We start from the raw sequence: 17427 nt of genomic DNA, 5'->3' as shown, positions 1-17427 counted from the left end.
TATTTTTTATAAAACACAGAGTCTGGCAATATACTACATGAAAATGCTTTTTTATTACAAGAGAAATAGAAAAGATAAAAGCATTGTTGGCATCATATAGGCTTATAACAGCACAAAAGCACCACGGACACATTAACCAGTATGAAAACTAGAGAAAGAGAAAGAATATGGGATAATATAATCAGTTTTGTAGGACCAGAAAGAAAACACAACAGCAGCACTGAGAACAGAGTCAGCAGCTCCACAAGAACAGAGCATCTATAAACAATGTACAGAAGGTCCACGAAGGTCTCATGGAGAGTTAATAATATTACAGAGCTCTATACAAGTCAGGTGGGCACTACATTTCCTAAGGACACACAGAGTATAATCAAGACAAGACAGACACACATCAAATCCTTAAATTCTATCTCAGAGCAGCCAAATCTGCCTGTAGAACCAGTTTAAGCATTGGTGATATAACCTCCCCGAGTATTCCCAGTAAAGGCTCGAACGTTTGGTTTGTCCCAGAGGCTCAAGTAAACACCGAGAGCACAAAAACGAAAAGTTTTTCTTTAATATTCTATCTATGATATCGGCAGTGTGACGAATGTAATTCTCAGCCAGCTGTGGCACAGTATTTTTCTTTTGTTAGCTCAATAGTTTAACATTCTGGTTTATTTATTAATCAGATATGTAAAAAAATTGTAAATCTTTTGTTTATATAATTATTCTATTTTTTTTTATTTTCTACGCATTTTAAGATGGTGTCATTAGACCATTTTCTTTTTGGACCTTATAATATAATGCTGAATTCATATGCTTGGCATATGCATATGTTGTGAACACATTATTTGTTGTTGTTGAGGAATAAATATAAGCTTTAAAAATGTAAGTATATTTGAAACCCCATGTGCTGTTTAAAGGCAGTTTGACAGCAGTGTAGACAGATCCTACATTTCCTTAAATAAAATCCCATACAGAAGGAAACAATAAAGAAGAAACGTTTGTCATGATGAAATCAAAATTATAGGATAGAAACTTTTTTTTTAATCATAAACATTTCTTCTTTATTTTTTCTTTCACCAGAAGTAATGAGATTCCATAAAGAAGTGTTGATCACAGCAAACTCCAACAGCAAACTTTGTGAACATTGCAGCAAATTAGAGGCCTTTTCCTGTTCCTCCAATCTATAAACACATCCGCTGCCATCATAGCTGTCGTGGTTTTATGTCAACTTCTCCCGTTGAGTTATTTTGGAAATATGACTCATGTGAAGCTTGCAGAAAATGGGAAGCTGTACAGAGTGGTGCCAGCATTAAATACAGCATCGTCTTATTCGATGACAAGGCTGGAGACAGCCCGCAAACAATCGGAACAGCTTTAATGGTCCTTGAATGTTCTTTCACACGCTTTCAAGCTCAAATTGACCGAATCCAGAGAGACAGGAGAGACAGGCAGGTAAAAATGTGGAAAAGCAGCAGAGTTGTGTGTTTTTTTTTTTGACAAATACTCGTCTGTTTCACCTTTTGGTCCTGTAGCCACATTTATCATAGAATACAAGCTAGCACAATAAAGCTTGTGCCACCACATACAGTCTAACACTAAGAGAGTACATACATATTCAAATATATATTTTTGTGTGTTCAAAGTACATGCGTTCATGTGTAAACATTGACTCAGCCGATTGGAGGCTTTGGATTCATGGGAGTCAGATAGAATAGGATACAAACAAACACACACTCACACACACACGCACACATACACACTCACACACACATGCACACACACCTGAGATGCCTTAATATTGGACCAGATTGTTCAACAATACTATAGCTTCAGTTTCCTTTCAAGTGGGATTTATGGTAGTAGTGTGCTATCAGTTGTGGCAGTAGATCAGTCTTCTGGCAGTGCTGAATCTGACACTGGTTTTCCCCTCTGAGGTTCAACCGTGTCACTTTGACAAACTATCAACTGGGTCCCATTCATTTAGGATGGAGATGATGAAGATAATCCTCAAATACTACAGGTACACCAAATGAAAATATAGATGAAATCAACGTATATACTGTAATTCTTTGATAAATATATACTCTATCTTTACTTACTAAACCTAATCAACAACAGTAAACTATTAGAATTCAGTAAATATGCTCAATAATCTACTGTGTAGAGCCTATTAAAGGTGGAAGCACACAGGTCAAGTCTAAAACCATGAATATCTGTATGTTCAACATAAAAAAAAATATTCTACAGTCATGCTTAATTTGGAAATCACAGTAAATCACCGACCGAAGCAACAATGTTAAATCTTAGAGTGTACCACAGTGTAAATAGCACAACTTAATAACAACAACAACAACAATAGTAATGTTACTGCTCTAGATTGGAATAGTAAATTACTGCTGTTGGATATAGTCAATCCTAACTTCAACACCTTCTGTTGATGATAATACTTAAAACTATTGTCCTGTAACTAATACCGGTGTGATAGTCAAGTCAGCTGATTGTAAGCATCGTCTTCCGCTTGACATTGAGACAATGTCCACAATTCAGCTTCTGAACAGTGAATCAGGAAGTGCACCACATAGAGAGGAATCTCTAAGGACGATAATCGGAACCCTGATCGTTGCAAGAAAACCAAATGCTGTAACCTAAAATTTGAATGAACTGAGGAGGGGGAAAATGGAACGGCAACAACCAAAAAGAAGGAGCTGTGTCCCAATTCACGGGCTGACTCCCCTGGAAATCCAGACTCATCACAAAAAGCTGACAGGGCACTTTCAATGCAGTCTCACAGAAACACAGCCTCATTTCTTTCTTACTGATGTTCACTTTGTTTGTGTCTTAAAATCTACTGCTTGCCACCTGATTGCTTAATGGTGCATTAATATGTCCTCATCGACTCGTAAAGTCCGGAAATATCACATAACCACATCATATGTTTGAGGTATTTGACTTCGGGTGGTCATCAGTCACTAAGACACCAGAGCAGGATGTATAAACAATTGCACTGGGGATGATTTACTGAATACTTTACTCAGTAATCAACAACATGCAAGTCTTACTAGTTATCTTCAAGTTAGAGGTAATTGCTGGGTGTAAAAAATACCTTTACGCGTTGTTTTCGAGTGAAGCTAAAATCAAGTACAGTAGCAACAAATGAGGCAATGACACTACTTAACCAGTGGGAGGTAGCAGTTCACAAAAAGGTGCTCGAAAACTTTTCGCCAGGTATTAACACAGTCGTGTAGTTAGTTATTGATGGGGCCAAAGCATCCTGGTGCAATTCACACTGGGGATCAGTGGGACTGATCTATGTTGGAACAGCCATTGGACAAAAGAAGCGTTTGTAATTTTGGGGGGAGGGGCGTGGTTAACAAACCATGACTGAAGACGAAGTGACCGCAGTAGAAGGTTATGTATGACAGAAGTTTTGAATACTGAAGTTACACCTAAAGTTACCTTTGCTTGGTCTTTACATGGTGTCAGCAAGTAAATCAGACTACTATTAAAGCCTGACATTCAAAGTTGTAGGACATGTCACATTAGTTGGCCAAACTTAAAAACGTGTCTTGTTTGAAAGACAATCCACAGGGCACTTAACTTGAATTTACTCTGTTTTGAAATTCTGAGTAGCTCGTACCGAGGAACGAGTACACAATAAGTACATTTTTAAGTACTGTACACGTGTGAACTAAATTGTAAGTGTACTACACTTAATAAGTATTTGTAAGTAGAAATACAATTCAAGGAAATAGGTTTGCATGCTTCTATTAAGCAATGATTCTTAATCAGAATTAATTATAAAATTATGTTGTTTTAAATAGGAATATTTTTTATAGTTTATATATAAGTTGATATATTTCACTTATCATTCAAAATGTATTATTTAGGATTGAATAAGTATAAGAATTTAGTTTAATTTAATTTATGTCTCTGTGTCTAGGGCTAACACAGTGCTTAGAGACATGTCTTCCTTTTTTGTTTGTTTCCTTGTTTGTTTTGCCTTTCAGTTATTTTTATATGCTGACTTATTTATTTGGGATATGAAGAGGGAAAATAATGATGTCATTTCCTTAGGCAATTGCAGAGGGGTAGAACTATAAATAGGGTTAGGCTTCAACCTACTTTTAGATCTTACTTGAGAGAACATCAATCACCATATAAAGATGAAATTATATATACTGTATGTATGATGAATATTACAAAACTTAAATGTAAGAATTAATGAATGAATAGAAAGTTATCCATCACGTGTTCACTGCTTAGATGGTCCTTAACACTAGATTGTTTGGGATTACGAGTTGATGAGGGCCACGTTAGTGCAGCATTTTTTTTTTGTTCTCCATGAGGCTCGACTGTATAATTTGTGGAGAAGGTGCATCTTCACCCATTGACGTTCCAAAGGAGACCGTCCCTGAATGTAAACCCAGCTCGCGTCATCTCCATGAATTCGTTCACACACAGGAGCTAGCCCCTGTGGGGTCAACACTGATGTCATCTGGAGGTCTGGACCTGGTTGGATGGCTGAGCATAGAGGTACTTCCAGATGGCATAGTAGTGTATGGCTGCTCCCGTTGCTACAAACATGTGCCAGATGGCATGAGCGAACGGAACAATGCCATCACTTTTGAAGAAGACCATCCCCAGACAGTAGAAAGCTCCACCCACCAGCAGCTCATACAGCCCAGACTGCTCCGGCTGGGAGGAGACAGGACATTTGTACTTTAGAAACTTACAACAGAGTACAATCAAAAGCACACAGGCTACGGATGGGAACAGAAGAGCTGGCTTACCATGGAGAGGATGACGAGGGCAGGAAAAACTCCCATCACCGTGTAGCAAATCAATTCCATGAGCTTATACCTGATAATGGAGAGGAATATTGATCAAAGAGTGTATGATGAAATAATCTTAGCTCAAAGGTCTACTGACTATTCTAATCTGAGCTTTACACTGTCTCGTGTTGTCTCAGTGTGTAAATTTGTTCAAGGGCAGGTCCTGTCTTCAGGGTCAACCACAGAGATTTTCAGGTCTGTGAAACTTGCTAACAGCTACGTAAAGGAGTCCTGTGTGTTATAGTAATGTCTGTCCTCAATTTGTTATGTCTTTTAAGTGGTAATTAAGTTGAATCTACAAGCATTTGGGTAAAACATTGGTAACATTGGTAACAACAGTGTTTCACACTAGTATTAGAGAGGAAATAATGGCCAAACATGACAGAACCATATTAAATCCAGTTTTGTACCGCACTCCAAACTTTGTTTTAAATGAAACGCATTACAATATTACACGTAATAAAGTGTAATAGTGTAAAGAAGCTCATAATTACAGAAAGTTCAAGTCTGTTACTCACCTAGAGGAAAACCTGTTGCGGTTATTAGGAAACTCTCTTATAAGTGTTGACCCAGTTTACAACACGTTTACTTTGCAGATGCAGCAAAATTGGTCACTCGGGCTTTTCTGGAGCAGCAATCCTCGGGAATATTGCATCCAATGAAAATAATGAGCTGCACAACATAGTAAACTAAACTAAACTCAAGCACTAGGACATAAACTCATTAAGCCTCAAAAGTCTTTATGAATTAACTTGTTTGCATGTATTTATGTTTGTCTGACTGCATTGTTTAATGTGTTCTGTCATTTGTGAATCAGCTGCTCAGCTAAACCCCGAATATTTACCCTGACGTTGCCAACGCTAATGCTGATTAATGTGCGCTGTCCTATATAAATAAGTCCACAAGAATAACATTTTCTGCTTCTTTACAATAAGAGCACCAGCTCCTCCCAATTGTCGCTTTCTCTCAGGTAGAACTAGGCTCTCTCAGGCTTGGTTAGCTGACAAAGGGTGTAGTTAAAGGCACAGTAGAAGCTAATGAGTGGACCTCTGAGCTGAGATTGTTTGGACACACAGGGGAAATAATAATTAGATTAAGACCGATTCGGATAAACGAATAAAGCTGACCTCTCGTGGAAGAAGAAAACATAAGTGGTACCAAAAGAAGCCATGACCCACACCAGCCAGCGCATGTGACATGCCCAGGGACCCAGCTCCCGCAGGTTCAGCCTGGTAAAACATCAACACACATAACTGCAGAAATATACCCACTCCTCTCTCTCTCTCTCTCTCTCTCTCTCTCTCTCACACACACACACATCTTTAGCAGGCTATGCTGTTTACCACGGCGCGTAGGAGGCTGCAATGAAGAAATAGATCACCATCCTGTCACACATGTGGAAACAGTGCTCCACAGACCTGAAGAGAGAGACCAAAGAGCCTCAAGACAACTGAGTGACACTGTTTATACACGGAGCATCAGAGTGTTGGACATTTCAAAAGCAAATATGAAACACATGAATACATGTTTGTGCAAACACCTTACAAACTTTCAAACTCCTGCTTGAGAAAAAGGCCACATACCCTGTTTTTTTTCCGACCTCTTATCATCTAACTTCATTAATCTTTGGCAATATTAATAATATTACAGTCCAAATGCACTGTGAAAATGTGTGTATGTACCGTAAGTGGCTCTTCTTCCAGGACACAGTGTGGAACAGGGTGGAGATGATGAAGAGCGAGCTGAGCCCCGCTCCGTACACCCATGCCGACAAGCGCTCCCATTGGTCCTCAGACTGGAAGTGCAGCACTGAGCTGCCCAGCAGGCTGGGGATTATCCATAACTAGATGAATTCATCACATCAATGAAACGTTAGATGCTGAGAGACATCTAGAATAAACTGAAATCCTGTGCAACATGTAGGTGTAGCGACAAAAAATGCCTTGTCTGATATTTTGTTTCTTATCTAATGCTGCTGGATTTGTTTCCTGTTTGTGTCATTTCATCTGTGTCAGGTTAGTGATCGCTCTCTGTCGTCTGTGTGTGTGTGTGTGTGTGTGTGTGTGGGCGCGTGCATGCATTCACCGCATGTGTGGCACAGTTGGCAGCATGCTCATATTCTGTGGGCTGGTATCTCTTGTTAGGGGGAACACGGTTGTTCATAAACCTGGAAAAAAATTATAAATTCACAAAATAAGTTTAGATATTTGTTGTAATTGTATATTCATGATCTGTAGAACTACAACTATTAGTTGATCAACAAATTATTAATCAACAGCTGTTACGATAATTGATTACAGTCATTTTGGAGCAGAACATTTTTTTGCTTTCATGTAGTTTCTGATTTCTTCCTTTACCTTCTTCAGTGAAAACTGAATACCTGGACTGATGCTTAGACAAAACGCAACAACTAATAAGGACAATAATGGACAGAGAAATTGACACTAAGAAGAATCTTTTGTTGCATCATTAATAATCTGAACTAGGCTTTTGCGAGTGCAACAATAAAACACGTGTCCTGTACCCACTGGAATAGAAAGAAATGCTGAAAATTGAAAAAAATAAATAAATCTTTCGCACCAATGTTACAAGATTTCAATCCGGAAAAACAACACACTTATTTCTTGCTACTTTGTTCAAATTTGATCAGTGTTTGTGTTTTAAAACATGTTAAACATCATTAATATTTGTATTAATTTGTATCTCAGTGATGCTCATGAAATTTCACCCCACCCTGTCGTTTTACTTAGCAACGCTGGATCATGCTTCAATGTGTTGCCATGGCTGCTGTTGCCTGGTGACACTGGGTAACCACGGGCCGACTGAACCCTGGGTTTGTCCCGATCATCTCTTTCATAAAACAGCTCGCATGTACAGATATGCCTACATGTTCACACACACACACACGAACAAATTTATAAATGTAAACTCAGATCTACTCTTTTTGTACGTGAACCTTAAACAAATGCTGGGCAGCCCTCCATCAATGATGTCACTGTTGTCTTGGAAACCACCGAGCAGGGATTGTCTTTTTTTTTTCTCCAAACCAGAAAACACGCTTCTTTTATCTTTCTTTCCTCAACTCTTCCGTCTCTCTCTCCAGTTCCTTTGGCCATATCCTCTCTCGGCTGCCCCATGATTAAATCAACATGCAGGAAGGCAAATGGACAAAGACATACATACACACACACACACACACACAGACACACACACACTCAGATCCACAACCCCTCCCTATTTTTATGCTGCATCTTGCAGAACCAGATTTCATAAGAGACCCAGATTTAGTGATGTCTCGGTCTCTTTGTCTCACTCACACACACACGCACGCACACGCACACACACACACACACACACACACACACACACACACACACACACACACTAAGCTTGGTGGATCTCACAATAAGAAAGAGGCTCCTATCAAAGGACATACCACTCAAATGAAATATTCAATGCCGTAAATTAAAATGCAAAAAACATACAGTCAGATTTTCTAAAATTGAAGACATCCATGTCAATGTTAGAAACACCTGCATGCATATTTCATTTGTAACATATATATCTTTGACAGTGTGCATGTATACGTGCCATTTAATTATGGAAAACCATGCTGGGTTGCTTATGTCCAAAGTTAAAATAAACTCAAGTCTCAGGAAATTACAGTATATTAGCCCTTAATAAAGCTGCATCTATTTTGCGCAAATGTGTGAAACACAGTGGAACATGATGGTTTCCTCCCACACTTAAGCTAATTTAAACCTTCTTCTTGTGTTCAAAGTTTAAGAAGACGACAGGTAGCGGATGGGAATGACACAAAATGACAGGGCGGCAATTAAACAAGAGCGATCTTAACAAACATGGCTCATCCTTTCTGTTTCCTTTCTCCTCTGTGCTGCTTCTTTACCTTGAGCAGCTGTTTTTAGGGACACTCTTTGTTACTGCTATTAATACTAACTGACCCAGCACAGAAATGCATCATCCTGTCCCAAATTCAAGGCTTCCTTGCCCTTTATCCAACACTAGCCTCACACTGTCTGCTTGACTCTCTCTCTCTCTCTGGTGTGTGTGTCAGTGCCAGGCCCAGCAGGCTTGGCCGGGTCATTAATGACTTTATCAAGCTGGCTGATAATTACCAGGCCAGAGGCCAGGCACACAGACTCGCTAACTGGACAGAGAGGGGCCGAGCTGTGGATACGCCATTGTAAGTCTTCTCACACAACCTCCGGACAAGCAGAACAAAGTCTGTCCGCTTCAGTTGTCTTTTCAAACACTAGAGACCACAGCAACAGTCCATATTAAAGTCGATGACAAAGCCTCTTTCTTAAACCACAGCAAGTGCAAAATATCCGTCAATGAAAGAAAATGTTCATTCAAGTAGAACTGAGGTGATTTCTCAAATAACTGATTAGTGGACTGACAGAAAGATGCAACACTTTTGTTCATTAATAGTTTATAGAATTCTTTTATCTGTTTCCAGCTTCTGAAAAGTGAGGAATTGCTGGTTTTCTCCTTGTTAAAACTTGACAAACTAAATATATTTGGCGTTTATACAGTTGGTCAGACTGATTCGAAGATTTCACCTTGTGCTGTTGGATATTGTGACAAGCATTATATGACTAAACTATTAATTAATCAAAATTAATCTTTTTTAATGTAGTAGCATGATTGTGTTAGAAATTACACTGGAAAGAGTTAAGAAAAAACATTTACATTAATGATCAACCTATCAACTTTTAATTGAATGTTATGTTTCACAAAATGTAAATGTAAACAGGCAAAAAAATAAAATAAAATCGCCAAAATGGCCACTGTTTCATCTGACAACACCCCATAACTTAATCAGCAATTCTTAACAACTGTGACACCTAAAGCATAGAATAAATGACTTGTTAATTTCAAACTTTATTATTTTAGGTTCAACCTAAACATAAAGATGCAAATAAAGGGACCGCAGTATATAAAGAACAGTTTTCATATTTCACTGCGAAGCACTGGAAAAATCACGGGATATTCAAATGGGGGATTACCAGGGCAACTCTTATCAAAGCTGCTACACTGTAATTTGGCTTCACAGCAACAAAGTGGGCAAACTTTCTTGAGTTCCATATTTTAGGTTTTAGCTGAGAGAATGTTCCTTGTAACCAGCAGTGAAAAGATATTTAGGTTTAAAATGTCTGGTGTAGTGTGGATCTGCCGTAGAGTTTACATAACAGTTCAGTCGATTCTCCAGCATAAACACATGATCACTCCAGCTCCTAAAACACAAGGATTTGCTGCTTTCCTCTGTTTTATGTCGTTGCAAATTGAACATCTTTGGTTAAATAGGCTGTAATAGGCACTGTGATATTTTAAAAGACCATTTGTGAATTGGCTAATAATGAAAACCGTGCTCAGTTGCAGTCTGCATCTGAAAAAACAGTGACAAGTCAAACGGGCTGAAGACAAGGAGGACGTGTGTTTGTGTGAATCACAGAAGAGGCAGCGAGATGATGATGATGATGATGACGATGAAGAGGGAAGTGTTGTTTGTCAAGCAAATAAATCCTAGGCTGCCTACAGGTCCATTAGATTACTAATTAGCTATGTGGCGAAAAACAAATGTTTATTCTCCCAAATGCTCTTTTCCTTCAAATCCTCCCATCACCCTCAGCATCCTCATCCTCTTCTTCATCACCACTAACACCACCTTCGAGCAATATTGTGCTAAACATTTGTCTCTAAAATGATATTATCCCAGATATTAGACCTTCTGAAATCATGTCACCTACCTTACTAGATTCATTTACAGTGGAAATCAGCAACAGTTGACAGCAAACGGACAGTTTGGCTAAAGCCTGAATCCCCTGGAGCCGCGGCGCAGCTCAGCTTGTTAACGGGCAGCTCTAATGTAACGTAACGAGCAGCGCCGTTTCACGGGGAACACGTCGTCCTCTTATCCTCATCTCAAGCATCCCGATTCGGCTGCCTCCAGAGGATCCAAAGACGGAACCGTGGGCGTCGGGGATGGAAGCAGTAGGTTTTTCCGTGCACAGCGGTGGTCTCTCTCTCTCTTTCTCTCTCTCTCTCTCCCGCTCCCTTTCTCTGCTGAGCTCCAGCCTCCGGGTCACCTCATCAAGACTCGGTGAGGAGGGCTGTTCTTCTCCGCTCACGGCTGCCACATCATTTTACGAGGGACTCAGTCATGACTGGGGAGACCCGAGCCAGTTTGTGCCTGTATGTGCAGCTCCTGTTCTACCTCTAGGTGGAGGTGGAGGCCTGCACTCCCAGTCTGCATGGAAGGATTAGGAGACCACAGACAGGCCGAGGCCCCCCCCTACCCTACTCATTTTACTCGCTTTTTTGAGATTTGGTGTATTTCGACTCATTTGATGTCTGTTGTTTTGGTCACACTGCCCCTATTTTTATGTCTATGTTTCAGGCTGTTCATCTTTTTTTGAGTTATGTTTTTTGTGGTTTGTCTTTTTGTGTGTGTGTTGTTTTTTTTAACAGTTCCTTGTGGGGGGGGGGGGGGGGGGGGGGGGGGGGGGGGGGGGGCTCTGACCTATGTGCCCCTTGGCCTCTCAGGTCCCTGAACCTGTGCTTCGTAGGCCCACTCAGTAATCCAGCCACATGATGATGATTTACATGTTTTAACATTTCTAAAGGTACAGATGTTCCTGCTGGGATCTACTGACCGAAATAAACTATTTAAAAAATAAACTAATTTCTAAGTACATTGCCTCAAGTGCTTTCTTGTTACAAGTGCAAGTTACTTGTAGTAATAACCCAATTCTATTCTCCAACATTTTACTCCATTTGACAACTTTGTTAAAATAAATTGTAATGACACTGTAGCTGCCACACAGGTTGCCAGGGCAACATAATCTAGATTTCACTGCCTATTAAACTCACTTAGTTAGTTGTCTATTTACATATAAATACCAAGTGTTTCATGGTTACAGACACACACGCACAATCTGCTCTCCATAACCTTAGGGGACATTACATTGACTCACATTCATTTCCTCAAGACTTATCCTAACCCTAACCTTAGCACAAACAGACCTCCATCTTAAATCAAAAAACAGTGAAATTCCATATGTGGTGCACACACACACACACACCTGTAATGAACCAAGCATTGTTCTGTACTGTAACAGCAACAGTTTATTCAATGTATAATATGACCAGCATAAACTTTTAACAAGTACTTTCTGATTAATATAAAATTCCTGCTTGAAGCATTTAGCTCAGGCTTAGCTCTCAGCTCTGATCTAACCTTTAAGTACCATTTGGACCCACGCTGAGGATTTACAAACATTGCTTTCTCATAATCTGCTTTTTTTTTTTATCTTGTATATAAAAATACCTGATTAAAACATGGCCATGAAGCTTTGTGTAACAAGGCAGCAGTTTTCTTTGCATCCTAAGAAGCTAATATACTTTGGGCGACGTAAACTTCAGTTCAGACTATCTTCAGATCTTTCATTGCAGATTCCAGGGTCTGAAAAAAAGGGGAAATATTTTTTTTCACAACATGTCTGTGAAAACATCGTGTCAACAAGATATTACACAGAAAAGGCCAGAATAAAATGTCTGTGTGTGTGTGTGTGTGTTACCTTGACATCCCAGATAGCCATTCCTCCGTCCATGCCGGTGGTGCAGAACTTAGTGCACTGCTTTAATCCTCCCTCCAGCAGTGAGATTTGGCTGAAACATAGTTTGACACAAGTAGAACTAATTAAATACAAGCTAATATTACTTAAAAGAGCAGCCTGGTTTATATTTGCTGGTCATTTGTATGTGCACTCTTATATAAGCAATGATATTTGTGAATATCTGTGGTCACTCTGCCTTTTTGAATGATTGAACATTAATTTGTAAAGGAACCTGCACAGACAGTATAAAATGTCACTGAGACAGCTCCTATAAACTTAGAATTTAATTTTACTTGTACTGATAAGGGGGAATTGCATTTAACCCCAACTGCAATGTTACTATATATTGATTATATACAATAATGTGATTGGGATTTTTTGCACAACTCGTTGCCTGACTTTATTTCATTACATTGTTTATTGGTCTTATCTTAATAATTAATAAATTCATTACTTTTTATACTTCAATTCATGCACAAAATCATTATTCATGTACCATTACCATAAAGTTTTACCATAATGGTTTTTATAAACACTCTAATCAGGCCTGAGCAAATGTTACTTCCTGAACATTTGAACAATAAAACTGACCTATACAGACATAGCTTTCTTACGTATCCGTCATACACCACCAAATAATTTAAGCCCAGACTCCAACTATTTGCTTCCTCTCCTCACCTGATGCTGTTCTTGTGCAGGGTATTCAGGTCCTTGTCGGTGCTCTGGGTCTCGGAGGCCCGACGGTCCAGGTTCTGGAAACGTTCCCTGGCACTGATGCCCTTTTGGGCTGCCTGCTTAGGAACATCCAGCTTGCCACCAAATGTCAAGCTGCCTTTGGCACCGTCATACACAAACAGCACCGGGTAACAGTCATGGCCCTGGAAGAATTCACACACACACACACGGAAACATGCGGTTTATTATCCGTACAGCGGGATGAGACTCGATCCCGTTTGGGATTGTGGTTGTTGGACATTTCAAGCCTATTATGGGTAGAACCCAGTTGTTTAAATTGAATGGTGTACATTTAATACAGTAGCACCTCTGGGTGGTGCCAAACTCAAAATGTTTAAACTATATATGTTGAGACTTTAAAGTGAGGATAAGAACCTTTGAAGGAAGAAATAAAACACAAGTTGAACTCAGTACACACAGTATTTAGCATGTACAGGGGTTTCCCTACCCTGTGCAGCTCCTTGACGGCTGCAGCCCTCCTTGTTTTCCAGCTCTCCCTACCCTACCCTTTACTGCCTGAACACACCTGATCCAGGTAATCAGCGGTGGGTAGGGCAGGACTGGTTGGAAGACAAGCAGGGCTGTGGCATTGTTTCCCCACCTCTTATCTAACATTTTCTTGGCGTTATTGTTTTAACAAGTTGTGCAACCACAAGCACAAAAACAGCCACTACAAATAAAGTATATATATCTTAGTTTGTGCCTTTATTATATAAAGTACAAAGCTGAAAATGATTACACTCCAAAAAGGTTCTTGATCTAGGCACAGTGTTTAAAGTGGTACTTTTCTAGCTGTTGTTTTCATTTAACATTAATGAGTATATTTACCATAAAAGTCAGTTACTGTAGCATTACTACATTATTTTTTACATTCAATTACTCAAACAATGGCTCAAGAAACACACCTAACAAGATAATGTGAACAGAATTTAAATGATCTGATTTTGTGCACAGACAGGTGAATGTGTTTAGAACAAATGTTTTAATACTCACAGCTGCTACTAAGCTGTTCTCAGTAATGAAGGTGATACACAGCAGAGGAAGTGTCTCAGAGCTCAAACTGCTCACCCTATGGATTAGATGTGGAGATGTCAGACTATACACACACACACAACACACCCAAACACACAGGTATGCAGCCCCACCCTTTCTTACGTGCTGGTCTTGCCTCCCTCTGCAACAGACACAGTGGAGTCATGGGAGGTCCAGGCCAAGCGGTTGCCAGAATGTGAGAAGCACACACCATGCACCCAACCACCACCTCCTCCTGAAGACTGATTTGCAGCTCCGGACCCTCCAGACTCAAACAACACCTCCCCAAATGGCATCTTGCTGCCCCAAGGAGTTGGGCCGGGCTTTTCTTCCACCTCCTTAATATAGGCTGAAAACACTCTGCAGAGGAGAGGGGTTCAGAATTAAGTAGGACACAAGCAAGAGAGATTTGCAGTCTGTAAAAGCCTCTAATAGCTCTATTGATTCACGGATACCTGCATTTGAAGTCACAGGATCCAGCAGCCAGCAGGACATTATTGGGATGCCAGTCCAGGCTGAGGATAGTGGAGCGGATTGGCTTCTTGATGTGCTTACACACCCACCTGTTAGGAGCGGGTGAATCTGGGGTTTATAATAATCAAATGCAGGCTTTTAGTGACCTATGCGCAGGAAACTGATGTGTGAAACCTCACCAGTCGTTCTCCTGCTCAAAGTAGCAGATGGAGATTAGGCGAGAGCCGCTGCCAACGGCGAACTTGTTCTCTTTTGGTGACCACTTCACACAACGAGCAGCGCGATTGATCCTGAGGATGACCAGCGTCGGCTTCCACGTGCCCTCTTTAAGGGTCCACACGTAGGCATTACGGTCTGCTCCACAAGTAACAATACGGTTACTTTCTGGAGCCCAGTCAATACCTGCAAAATAGAGAAAGTGCATCATGGTTTAACTGAACAGTGCGACATTTAGCTGTATCCGCTTTGCCAACGTTTTCACAATGGTGCTTTAAATTTATAGTAATTGCTATTCGACTTACTGCCACATCCTACAGCCCGTTACGAAATTTGCCTTTCCATTCGAGTTGTTGCAATTTGTGTTTGAGGAAGAATGACTCAATAGTAATGACAGCAATTCACGCCATCTTTAGTTGTGTGTCTCACCTGTCACCTGCCCATTGTGCTCCTTCAGCTCATGAATCTTAGTCCACTTGGTCCCATCTTTTTTATAGATATGGACATCATGGTTGTTGGGGCAGAGGGCAATCTCTGCAGACCAAAAATACATTTAAGTACACTGAGCCCTGGAGAATGCACAAATTAGTGAACCATAAAAACAGGAAATAAATTAGAGAGAGTACAAAGCAGAGTGTAATTGGAGACATTTATGATGCGCTGATGAGCAGTGGAGTGTAACAAAACAGCTGACTAGATGCACAAGTACAGAGAAAGCTAGAGAAATTCAGTATGCATCTGCCTGCAGGCAGTTCATAGACACATGGTTGTTTTAAATAGACAAATATGCCAGAACTGCAACCCTTGTTCCCATAATGTAGCAAACCCAGTTCATGTTTTAGTCAGCAGATGAGTCAGAAGCTGTTGGTCTGAGACCAGCTGTGGGTGAGCGCTCATCCTGCACAATAAACAAACTAAAGCGCTCAGCTGCAAGTTGAGCGAAATTACATCTGTATGAGTCTATGATTTGACCACATGCGCCTGTTACATCCGCTTTGCCCAGAAACCAAAGCGCTGATCAAAAAGGCCAAATACGGCATTAGTTTCCTGCAGCTAACGGAGCACAAGAGCCTCTCAGAAAGGCGAGACGCCACCCTCACTGTTACAGGAAACAGGAAATAACTTCATCCACCTGGGAACCAATCACAACACTCAGTCTAAAACATTATTTCTTCTTCTTTGGCTGAGACACTAGCTGAAGCAAGTTGCTCGCTGATGTCGTTGTCTGAAACAATGTTCAGTTTAGAGATGAGACAACTTAAAATCACTGGAAGACAAGGCCGGAGGGACCAATCAGAAAAGGCGAGCAGACTTACGGGTCCGATCTTTGTTCCAGGCATGGCAGCTAATTGGTTCCAGCAGGAAGCTATAGTAAGCCATGGCCAATAGCTTGTTAAAAACAGATGAGGAAGTGGGGTGAGGAACCAGTGGCTGGTGGACTGGAAGATAAGTCATTTGTAGAAAATCAGAATATAAGTTAAAAGGAAAAAGCAAAAAGCAAAAGAAAACAATACCAGAACAATTTCTCAAGATAAGAGTCAGAGTTGAAGCACATTATGACGTACTTTTTTTTAAAGGTAATGTATAACCTGCTATCAGATAGTGTTAACTCTTCATGAACACACAAATCCACTCAACTTATCTCACTCAGAATATGTAAGTGAAATACAGACTTTCAGAGGCATGAGAGGAATGATGAGGGTCAAGGGTAACACAAATGCCCCACACACACACAAAAAAAGCACACAGCCAGACAATCCCCTCCCCATCACAGTCAGTTACTTTACAGGAAGTAGCAAAAAATAAATTGTCTAAGCGTGAAGAAAGTCGTTGCACACTTTCTGCTTTTTCCTTAAAATGCATTGTGTGTGTGTGTGTATGTGGGCATGAGTGACATGTCTAAACATAGTCAGTCAACTGTTAAATATTTTCTAGGCTACTTACCCAGAGGGAAGAGTAGAGATGAATAAGTGAATAGCTGCAGAGATGGATAGAGAGAGAGAAAGGAAAGAGAGGCAGAGGAAAGTGGTGGATCAAATAAAAATGAGGGTGTTCAGCTCGCGGACTCTGGCCAGTCAACACGAACGCCAACGACAGAGTGAGCTCAGGAAGAGAGAAGCTGAGCCGAAGAGAGGGAGGAGAGGTCAGAGGGGGAGTGATACAGGAAGTTACAGCAGCTTTGTGCTTTGGATGGAAAAACCTGTGTAAAAGTGTTAAGATGTGAGTGAATGGGATCAACCTCGTCAGTTTTAATAACAAAAGAAGGAGAAAAGAGAACTTTTCCTTAGGTAAATCTATGAACTGAGGGAGGAACAACAGCAAAATACAATGCTGTACAAAAAAAAAAGGAGGTTGACATGTAGGGAGAGGCAAAAAAAGACAGAGAACAGAAAGGGGAGGGACATCATGGTCACATCTGCATAAAGAAAGAGGAACAAGAAATAGAGGAGGGAAGAAAAAGTAAACTGCAAAGAGGAAGAAGACGGGTGGTGTCAGGAGAAAAAAAACTG

At 40.4% G+C, this 17427-nt stretch overlaps 2 protein-coding genes across 3 annotated transcripts; both read right to left on the bottom strand.

Moving 5' to 3' along the window:
- Nucleotides 1-29: 29 nt before the first annotated feature.
- Nucleotides 30-11219, bottom strand: LOC137124281 (monocyte to macrophage differentiation factor 2-like). 2 transcript variants are annotated; one of them, XM_067499113.1, is made up of 7 exons: nucleotides 10592-11212; nucleotides 6906-6987; nucleotides 6503-6663; nucleotides 6164-6238; nucleotides 5948-6049; nucleotides 4779-4848; nucleotides 30-4683 (listed from the first exon to the last, which is right to left on the bottom strand). In XM_067499113.1, exons 1-7 carry the CDS (start codon nucleotides 10603-10605, stop codon nucleotides 4480-4482), a joined length of 708 nt encoding a protein of 235 aa, XP_067355214.1. In that variant the 5' UTR covers nucleotides 10606-11212; the 3' UTR covers nucleotides 30-4479. The 2 variants fall into 2 exon arrangements, with proteins under 2 accessions (XP_067355214.1, XP_067355215.1); XM_067499114.1 differs by lacking the exon at nucleotides 6164-6238 and having other exon boundaries at nucleotides 10592-11219.
- A 724-nt stretch (nucleotides 11220-11943) lies between these two features.
- arpc1b (actin related protein 2/3 complex, subunit 1B) lies at nucleotides 11944-17040 on the bottom strand. The gene is made up of 10 exons (XM_067497094.1): nucleotides 16862-17040; nucleotides 16234-16356; nucleotides 15347-15451; nucleotides 14881-15103; nucleotides 14683-14790; nucleotides 14351-14587; nucleotides 14189-14264; nucleotides 13139-13338; nucleotides 12422-12512; nucleotides 11944-12306 (listed from the first exon to the last, which is right to left on the bottom strand). Exons 2-10 carry the CDS (start codon nucleotides 16295-16297, stop codon nucleotides 12268-12270), a joined length of 1143 nt encoding a protein of 380 aa, XP_067353195.1. The 5' UTR covers nucleotides 16298-16356; nucleotides 16862-17040; the 3' UTR covers nucleotides 11944-12267.
- Nucleotides 17041-17427: the final 387 nt, after the last annotated feature.

The sequence above is a fragment of the Channa argus genome, chromosome 3 (assembly GCF_033026475.1).
Source record: "Channa argus isolate prfri chromosome 3, Channa argus male v1.0, whole genome shotgun sequence".
Classification (NCBI taxonomy): Eukaryota; Metazoa; Chordata; class Actinopteri; order Anabantiformes; family Channidae; genus Channa; species Channa argus.
Note: the sequence above shows the minus strand (reverse complement) of the source record. Positions and strands in the feature narration are given on the sequence as shown.

What these genes read in the sequence shown, in the direction of transcription:
- LOC137124281 (XM_067499113.1), bottom strand. An exon ending in CCAACTGTGCCACACATGCG is followed by an intron (nt 6,664 to 6,905) that starts GTGAATGCATGC and finishes GAATTCATCTAG; the next exon opens with TTATGGATAATCCCCAGCCT. An exon ending in TGGAAGAAGAGCCACTTACG is followed by an intron (nt 6,239 to 6,502) that starts GTACATACACAC and finishes CTCTCTCTTCAG; the next exon opens with GTCTGTGGAGCACTGTTTCC.
- arpc1b (XM_067497094.1), bottom strand. Translation starts at nt 16,297, where the DNA reads ATGGCTTACTATAGCTTCCTGCTGGAACCAATTAGCTGCCATGCCTGG. An exon ending in GCACAATGGGCAGGTGACAG is followed by an intron (nt 15,104 to 15,346) that starts GTGAGACACACA and finishes TCTATTTTGCAG; the next exon opens with GTATTGACTGGGCTCCAGAA. An exon ending in TCCTGTGACTTCAAATGCAG is followed by an intron (nt 14,588 to 14,682) that starts GTATCCGTGAAT and finishes TCTCCTCTGCAG; the next exon opens with AGTGTTTTCAGCCTATATTA.